The sequence below is a fragment of the Eurosta solidaginis genome, chromosome 1 (assembly GCF_040869045.1).
Source record: "Eurosta solidaginis isolate ZX-2024a chromosome 1, ASM4086904v1, whole genome shotgun sequence".
Lineage (NCBI taxonomy): Eukaryota > Metazoa > Arthropoda > Insecta > Diptera > Tephritidae > Eurosta > Eurosta solidaginis.
Window position 1 is genome coordinate 305,449,225 of NC_090319.1, and position 10,068 is coordinate 305,459,292.

General features: G+C 36.3%; 1 protein-coding gene across 8 annotated transcripts in view; it reads left to right on the forward strand.

Moving 5' to 3' along the window:
- wdb (widerborst) overlaps positions 1-9,648 on the forward strand; it is a 79,604-nt gene extending 69,956 nt beyond the window's left edge. For all 8 annotated transcript variants that reach the window (XM_067761362.1, XM_067761361.1, XM_067761365.1 and 5 more), the window contains 6 exons: positions 1,808-2,007; positions 2,076-2,270; positions 4,825-5,015; positions 5,091-5,424; positions 5,517-5,746; positions 8,654-9,648. In XM_067761362.1, the coding sequence (XP_067617463.1) occupies positions 1,808-2,007; positions 2,076-2,270; positions 4,825-5,015; positions 5,091-5,424; positions 5,517-5,746; positions 8,654-9,002 (1,499 nt within the window). In that variant the 3' untranslated portion in view covers positions 9,003-9,648. The remainder of the gene's footprint in view (positions 1-1,807; positions 2,008-2,075; positions 2,271-4,824; positions 5,016-5,090; positions 5,425-5,516; positions 5,747-8,653) is intronic.
- Positions 9,649-10,068: the final 420 nt, after the last annotated feature.

Here is a 10,068-nt window from a genome sequence, read left to right on the forward strand (position 1 = left end):
CCGTAATAAATGAGAGAATTTGGGTGATAGGGCCCGCGTGCATCCTAGCATCCCCTTGTTATTGTTGCTGTAGCAATAAGGGCAATCCCGACGGTTTTGGGGAGTGTTATTGATGTTGATGGTCCTTTACCGGATATACATAGATCCGGTACGTTCCGGTCACAAGCACCATTACGGTACTAGGCCGACCATCTCGGGAACTATTTAGTATGACCACATGGACCCCAGCGGGTTAGGGGATCAGAATATACCCGCGGTAGGTATGCCTGTCGTAAGAGGCGACTAAAATACCAGATTCAAGGGGCTGTGTAGCGCAACCCTTCAGGTTGCCAGCGCAATATATAGCTTCTCCAAACCCAATTGTCAACCTCACCTATCCGGGGCGAATCCTGTTTCACTAACAGACGAGGATCTGGCCACCCCAAGCTCCTCATGGAATTTGGGGGTAGGGAGGGAGTGAATGGCCTGAAGGTTTAATGTGGCCACATAAATCGTTCCCGATATGGTCGGGCTAGCGCCTTAATGGTGCTATGGTACCGGATTTGTATCCGGCAAAGGACCATAACATCGATGACACTCCCCAAAACCTTCGGGGAGCAACCTTATCGCCACAACAACAACAACAACCACATGGGCTGTTGGCCATACCGCCTTCCAATCCCCTAGATTCATGATGAACTAGGGGTCGCAAGAGCCATGGCTGTTAAAGAAACAGGATTCGCTACGGGCAGGTGAGGTTGATCATTGGGTTGGAGAAGCTATAAACCCCTAACAATGGTTGCGCTACACAACCCCTTAAATCAGCTTGGTATTTTAGTCGCCTCTTAAGACAAGCATACCTGCCGCGGGTATATTCTAAGCTCCCTAACCCTTGTATGCATACAGTGCCGCGGAGGCTTTCTTCGTCTTCGCCTACGTGATCATTCTGCAGCTTAACATGGAGCCGATGCAATTTGTTAAGGCTGGATGAACTTCAATCGACTATGAGACTGTCACTGTCCATGATTGCTCGTTTCGAGACATTGTTGAAAGCTCCAGCAATGTCCAGAAAAACACTTAGAGCATATTCCTAACGTTGCAGAGCTTTCTCTATATTCATGACCACCCAATGCAATACATGTAGGCATGTTGTGATGAAGATAATAATTTCTCATTCATAATTGATTTTATATCCACCGGTGGTCCAAAGTAACCACTCTTGGTTCTACATAGCCTTTCACTTACAATTTATCGAATATACTCAAAGAAGTTCCATCTTTCCAACTAAAATGTTATGCAGGCTCTCGTAATCACTTCTTACTTACTCACTTAATTGGCGCTTAACCGTTTAAACGGTTATGGCCGTCCAACAAGGCGCACCAGTCGCTCCTTCTCTCTGCCAACCGGCGCCAATTGGTCACACCAAGGGAGTTTAAGTCGTTTTCCACCTGGTCCTTCCAACACAGTGGGGGCCGCCCTCTACCTCTGCTTCCATAGGCGGGTTCCGATAGAAACACTTTCTTGGCCGGAGCGTCATCTTTCATTCGCATAACATGGCCTAGCCAGCGCAGCCGCTGCGTTTTAATTCGCTTGACCTTCACCTTTTTGATTTATCTCGTTTTTACCCCATAACGGGTATCTTTAGTAGGCGAACCAGTTTCCTTGTTTTTATACTTTAATCAAATGAAATTTGAAAATAAAGTGGTAGAGTTAAAGTTGTCATGAGTGTTTTTAATTTTTTTTTTTCAGCTACAGTACTTATTATGAAGAATTTTATATAATTACACATGTAATTAACTAATTAAATCTTATTTCTTGTAAATATTAGCCGATTGCTCTAGTTTGGAACAGGAAGAATTATTTATTCGCAAGTTGCGTCAGTGCTGTGTATCATTTGACTTTATGGATCCTGTAACGGATTTGAAAGGGAAAGAAATTAAGAGAGCTGCTCTAAATGACCTCTCCAATTATATAACACATGGTAGGGGTGTGCTTACGGAACCTGTGTATCCAGAAATTATACGAATGGTGAATATCCAATTAATAGTTAATTGTGTAATGTTGCAAATTGAAATTAATTTATATTTATTTATTAGATTTCTTGTAACTTGTTCCGAACACTGCCTCCAAGCGAAAATCCCGATTTTGATCCCGAAGAAGATGATCCGACACTTGAAGCGTCATGGCCACATTTGCAATTAGTCTATGAAGTATTTTTACGTTTTTTGGAATCGCAGGACTTTCAAGCGACCATAGGAAAACGTGTGATTGATCAAAAATTCGTTTTGCAGGTGAGATACAATTTGGAAATTTCACCTACCTAGGCCCACTAGCAGAACGACTCATACATTTTTGATAAATTTATTCCAAATAACTCTGAGCTAAGAAAATAAACTGCATAGTTCTGCAAGTGGGCATGTGAAAATATTCCAAGCCTCTAACCAGTCTAAAGCAAAAAAGTAAAAAAAAAAAATAAGTAAAGGTGTCTAAGTTCGGGTGTAACCGAACATTATATACTCAGTGTGAGCTTCAATTGCACATTTCATTTCAGATAAATTACTTTTCTACATAACACGTGGCACCGCCCGTTTAAAAAAAAATGTGTCCCCTTTTCCTCTTACAATAAAACTTGATAAGTGAAATATCGTTGATTTCAAACTATTTTTTGCTAAGTTATAGCTTATTATACTAGTCTACGACCATTTTAAATTTGTTTTATATCTAAGTTGCAGTGGTCTTTAACCGATCCCATCCATTTTTATTAGAAATATTTTCTGCTATAAGGAAAAGTATCTGTGCGACCGAGCTTTGCTCGGCAATCTTCGAGCCGCATAACATACTTTGTTCTACATGTCATTATTAATCAAACTCTACTTATTTTATATGTAAATATATTATATATTTTTACTTACCAATATTTGATTTCCTTAAAAATAGAATTATTAATTTCAAAAATTTTTTTAGTTATACACTATGCAAGTCTCACAATTTTATTACATTCCAAAAACTTGTAAATTACACGAATGACAACTATCAGTTAGTTTAATTAAATGTCAGCTTACTTCCCTAAGCGCCATTTGTTGGTAAGTAGTTAAATGGTTAGATGTCGTTTTCAAATTGAACATATGCCTCTAGTGTTCAACGGTAGCAAATTACCATGGTGAGATATCTTTTTGCTATGGTGAGAAATCTTTCTAAAAGAAATCTGTGAGAAATTGCAATTATTCGTTTCATATTTGCCAAAAATATGCGTTTAAATATATTTTGCTAGAATTTGCCAACCCTAAATGGCAAACGTACTCAAAAATGTCCCTATTGTAATGCGGAGTGAAATTACTTTCGTTTGATACCCATACCGGCATATCTCATGCAATTTTTGTGTAAATTTCGATTAGGTGGCAACCTTGTGAAACATTCTGAGTGGCAACACCTAGGTAGAAAGTCGTAGAAGGTGATACATTATCTCTGTGCCAAATTTCATTTAAATCGGTTGAGCCGTTCCCAAGATCGTTCGGCTATACAAACATACAAATATACAAATGGCAACCCTCCTCAAAAATGTCCCTATTGTAATGCGGAGTGAAATACCTTTCGTTTGATACCCATATCGGCATATCTCATGCAATTTTTTTTTTAATTTCGAATAGGTGGCAACCTTGTGAAACATTCTGAGTGGCAACACCTAGGTAGAAAGTCTTAGAAGGTGATACATTATCTCTGTGCCAAATTTCATTTGAATCGGTTGAGCCGTTCCCGAGATCGTTCGGCTATACAAACATACAAATATATAAATATACAAGAATTGCTTTAAAGTTATAAGATATGTAAGATCGCGAGATTCGCGTTGTTATAAGATATGTGTACACAGTTTCATTACCATCCGTTAATTTTTCTTCGAGTTATGGCTCCCGAAACATAGAAAATTGCTTAGTCATGAAAGGTGCGGTGCCACGCCCATTTTTTTAAATTTCAAGTTTTTCATATTTATTGTTATAAATCCAATTGGGAAATGAAATACCATTGATATAAAGCTCTTTTTTGCAAAGATATAGCTTATTTTACTCGTCCACGACCATTTTAAAAGTCTTTTATATAAAAGTGGGTGTGGTCCTTAACCGATTTCGTTAATTTTTCTTCAAAGCATTCCTTATAGTAAAGGCAACCTCTCTGCCGAAGTTTGTTACGATTGGTTTAACGTTTTTTGATTTATGATTAATAGTATTTGTAAAATTGATTTTATCACAAGTGGGCGGTGTCACGCCCATTTAAAATTTTTTTTTTCAAATTTTTATCAAGAGTCTTAATATCAGTCCACACGTCAAATTTCAATATTCTGGGTGTATTATTTACTAAATAATCAGGTTTTTTGTGTTTTCCAAAATGTTAAATATATAAAAAGTGGGCGTGATTATCATCCGATTTCGCTCATTTTCAATACCAATCTATTCTGGGTCCAGATAAGCGTACGATTTGGTGAATATATCTCAATATTTACTTAAGTTGTGTTAACGGACAGACGGACGGACGGACGAACATGGCTCAATAAATTTTTTTTACATCTATCTCGATTCCTTTAGACCTGTACAACCAACCGTTATCCAATCAAAGTTAATATACTCTGTGTGCAAAGCACGCTGAGTATAAAAAGATTTTCAGCAGAAAGATTTCAATAAACTAGAATTTATATAATACAGCATGTGATGTAATTCACTTCCGAGCGAAATTAAGTATTGAGCCTACTTGAATTTGCCGCACATAACCGGCAATTTCACTCACATAATTCACTTTATAGCACAAGCCCGATAATTTCATTTAAACAATTTTTTTTGTTCAATTTATATACAGCTTTTGGAGCTCTTTGATTCAGAGGATCCACGTGAACGCGATTTTTTGAAAACTGTTTTACATCGCATCTATGGAAAATTCTTAGGGTTACGCGCTTTTATACGAAAACAAATCAATAATATTTTTTTGCGCTTTATTTACGAAACAGAGCATTTTAATGGTGTCGGCGAATTACTAGAAATATTGGGCAGGTAATGTTCAACATTTTCCAACAAAGATTATAAATTATTACTATAATATGATTATTATTTTCATGCAATCTTCAGTATCATTAATGGGTTTGCCTTGCCTCTAAAGGCGGAACATAAACAGTTTCTTGTGAAGGTGCTTTTGCCACTGCACAAAGTGAAATGCCTCGGTTTATATCACGCTCAATTGGCATATTGCATCGTACAATTTCTTGAAAAGGATCCATACCTAACCGAACCGGTAGTACGTGGATTATTGAAATTTTGGCCAAAAACTTGTTCGCAAAAGGAAGTCATGTTTTTGGGCGAAATCGAAGAGATATTAGATGTTATTGATCCGCCGCAATTTGTTAAAATACAAGAACCGTTATTTCGTCAGATCGCCAAATGTGTGTCAAGTCCGCATTTTCAAGTAAGCATTAAATTTTAGACTAAATTTTAATATATACAAGTTTGCGGTGTATCCTTTTGTCGTTATCTGTTTTTTATTTTTTATTTTTCAAGGTTGCCGAGCGTGCGCTTTTCCTCTGGAATAATGAATATGCAATGTCATTGATAGAGGAAAATAATGCTGTCATTATGCCAATAATGTTTCCGGCGCTGTACAGAATTAGTAAAGAACATTGGAATCAGACGATCGTTGCCTTGGTTTACAACGTGCTAAAGACATTCATGGAAATGAACTCCAAGCTTTTTGATGAACTAACCGCCAGCTATAAAGCTGAACGACAAAAGTGAGCATAGTCATACATTTTTATAAACATTTTTTTTGTTATAATAAGCTCGAATCTAAATATTCCCTCGAAATTCAGTTCTCGTGGACTTTTTTATCCCTGAAATTCCTCCAATTCTCTCCGCCCTTAACAATAACTGTGGAATCGGAACTTCGAATTGCCGAAGTCAGCTTTTTTGCCAAATGACATTTTGTTTCGCTTTACTATTTATGTTTATGAAAATGAAAAGCTTAATTATCAAATATATTATTTCTAATTGCTGCTTTTATGTACGGGTCCCTTTTTCGCTCTTATATGGAATCCAAATCTATAAATATAGTTTTGGTTGTAAAGATGGAAATTCGGGCTATTAGCGAGCCTTGGGCAATTTTGGTCGTAGTGCTTTTGTTTAGCTATATTTTATTAAAATAATTGGATAAAAATAAACGACTGTGAGCACACAAGAAATCTATTTGTACTATGGCACTATTGTGAATATTTGCAATGTATTACCGGCAGTTGCTATTATACGCTAGATGGCAGCGCAAGATGTAAGTTTTAATTGATTGATAGAACAGCTGATTTCTGTTGATATTTGATAAGATACTTTTATATTGGTTGCGCAAGATGCACACGGGTTCCGCTCGTTTTGGCAAATTTGTTTAAAATTGAGAAATAAAATAAGAACAACGAGCAGTATTGCCTTTTATATGGTATTGGACGAAATGAGTAATGAATTGATGCCAAAGCAACAACAATAAATGAGCATAAGAAGACTGCTTGATAACACAAATTCGGTGGAGTTGCCTTCTCACATTGAGCAAAGAATTTTTGGTGGGGGCATGCCGAGTTCAACTCTTTGTTCGCCATACGCCAAAATCTAATCAAGCCCTCTCTATCTTCCAAAACAACTTTACACAATTTCTGTATGTCATATGCGCTCCTTGTTGCGGTGTTCGTGGGTGTGGAATCTCGTCTAAGCACTTGGCTGCGAGTGATGTGTCGGAATTGATATATTCACCACAGTTTTTTGGTAGAATATATATTATTTCTAATTGCTGTTTTTATGTACGAGTCCCTTTTTCGCTTTTATTTGGAACCCAAATTTATAAATAAAGTTTTGGTTGTAAAGATGGAAATTCGGGCTATTAGCGAGCTTTGGGCAATTTTGGTCGTAGGGCTTTTGTTTAGCTATATTTTATTAAAATAATTTGTTAAAAATAAACGATTGTGTGCACACACAAAGAAATCTATTTATACTATGGCACTATTGTGAATATTTGCACTGCATTACCGGCAGTTGCTCCCATACGCCAGATGGCAGCGCAAGCTGAATGTTTTAATTGATTGATAGAACAGCTGATTTCTGTTATTATTTGATAAGAGACTTTTATATTGCTTGCTCAAGATGCGCACGGGTCCGGCTCGTATTATTATATTTTAGTAAAATATTGTACACCTTGGTGTTTTTCGTCTAAGAAACAAATTAATTAAACTATTTTACTACGTTTCTTTTAATTTAACAAATGAAAAAGTTCCTTAAATATGACCGCGAAAACTCCCTTTCAATCACTTTTCAATCACAACCCTAAACCGGTTTTCACTTTTTCGAACAGAATAAGAGAAAAAAAAAAAATAATTAAACAAATTCCCAAGAATATTTTATTCAGAATAAGAGGAATGGGAGATGGGAAAAAACTAGCAAGGAATTTTAGTCCAAATCGAATTAAATATCTTGGTACGCTTCGAGGATCACCGTTTTTACAATCCCTGAAAAAAAACGATGTAGAGCTTTTCAAATACGATGGCGAGGAGTTGAACAGTGCAGCTTCATACCTGGTAAATCTGCCATCGAACAGATTTTCACTATCCTGGAAAAAAATACGTAAAAAGGAATTGACACATATCTCTTCCTCGATTTAAAAGCCGCTTTCGGGTCGTCCAAATATGGCCACTTGTATTACTAAATTGCAGCATAAAAATATCCGTCAATCTACCTCGATGTCTCAAAGCCCGAAACCTTATCGCTCGAAGAATTGTCAAAAATATCTTCTAAGGGAAGCCTTTATTATTAGCAGTTTCGACAGGGACTGCCCATACAGAGGTTTATTTTGCAGGGGTTGTGGTATATGGGGTCAGAGTTGAACCATTTACAGTGTCTAGATAAAAGTTGAGGCAGAATGTCCCATTACTGTAATCCTAAGCGTAAAAAAGTTAAAATTACGATTACTGTAATCGTGGTTCGATGGGCTCTTGGTGCAGTCCACAATTTATTAATATGTTGATGGCGTTTAGCGCGGTGTTATGACCTTTTGTAGTGTAACGAATTTCTGCTTATTTGAAACATTCTATTGCTAAACTTCTCTTCGTATTGCTAAACTGTTGAATAAATCACTCCAATATTCTGTATAGCGAAATGTTCTTTATTAGACTACTTTAAGGTAATTCACAACTTATACTTCACAACTAATTGCGTGTTTAAATCAAATTGATTACTGACTACTCAGCTTACGCTGCTTTTATACTCTGCCCCAGATGTCTAAACGTTTCTCCTTCTAGAATCTTCTTCATGGTTACCAGCTATATGCGTGTGTATTTGTAGTTTATAGCCGCTCGCATAGGCATATGCGTGTGTATTTGTAGTTAATAGCCTCTCGTATAGCCATATGGTTGTGTATGTGTGTGAGTACTACTTCGACTGATGACTACATCTGTGTGTGAGTTATCTCTTCGTTGCGTTGTATGCATGTGGTAAATTATGATTAATGTGTTTAGGTAGCTTGCTTTAATGTTTTTGTTGTGCATTTACTTAGTAACAGCTTAGAGATGTAATATTCGTCACAATAGCTTTGATATCATTTCACTTTAAGCTGTTAATTTATAACTCTTATTTAACTTCCTTTCTGTTTTTATTTTTGTTTTTTTTAGAGAGAAAAAACGGGAGCGCGATCGTGAAGAATTATGGAAGAAATTACATGAATTAGAAATAAATCGTGCAAAAAGCGGCAGTGCCGTGGGTACATCTGCGGCTAACTCGGTGCTAGGAGCTGTTGGTAGTGGCGGCAGTGCCGCTGGTTCACAACAAACCAATAACTCTTATCAACAGCAGCAACAACCATCGAATGCTAGCATGGTAAATAGTGGAAGCAGTGGTGGCTCTGGTGACAACAATCCTGCCTTAATAAGCGGCGGTGCACAAAGTGGCGGCGGTACCTCAGTAAACGTCAGTGGTATGAGCGCGTTTTCCAAAGTAAAAGCGGAAAAAGCTGAAAACTAAATTATTTGGCAGGATCAATGATACAAGAGAAGAAACAAAAAAAAAAAAAAAAACAAAACAAAAACTTAATAGTAACTTAGTGGAGTTCTAAATTTGATAGAAATATTGGTGTTGTAAGTAAAAACAAAAGAAGCATGCATTTCTTCGCCTACAACCCAGTGTTACCACGCTAAAATGGGAAGATAATAATATTAAGTAAATTTGGAGTCCCTCGAAAAAGAAAAGCAAAACAAAAAAAAAAAAACCACAAAAACGAAAAAATACATAAAAAATATACACCAACATGATCAAAACAAAATCGTTTCATCACCATGATATTCGGCATCATTACATCATAATAACGGCAGAATTGCATAGAAGAAGCTTAATGTTGATAATAACTAAATAACTAAGTTGTCTCGGTTGTTTATAGCACCGTAATGATGGATGAAAGGCAGGCATAATACACACACTTACAACTGGGATCGTGGTATTACACAAACAAAAGCAAAAGGAAAGCGTATGAAGAGCATAAATATTAATCTTATATTATGAATATAAAATACCTATTATTTTACAATAAAAAAAAATTAATAAAATAATTAATAGAAATATATATATATATAAGAAGGATAAAAATGCAAATAAAAACACAATAGAAAAGAAATGCTATAAATTTCAAACGCTAACTGTAGTGCAGGGGCAAAACTTTCTTGAAGCGATACTAATTCTACATACATACCACAATCAAACAAACACTCTGTAGGCGTTAAGGCGAGAAAACTACTGTGCCTACAACAGCAAAGTATGTAGGCGTATAGCTTTTCATTCTGCTCGCTAGTATATGTAGAATACTAACCTTACGGGCTTGAAACAAAACTGAAAAAAAATATGAAATCAAGTGCTACAAAAACTTCTATAAGCTTTTAAGGTACTAGTGTTTGTTCATACTAATAGGTATAGGTACATGCTGTAGGTTTCAAAAAAGAAAATATGCACACAGACTTAAGCCTCAATTACTCATATGTTAAACTTATAATATAGCTTGAAAGCTCTTAATAAGTATGCTAAGTGAAATTGAAATTGA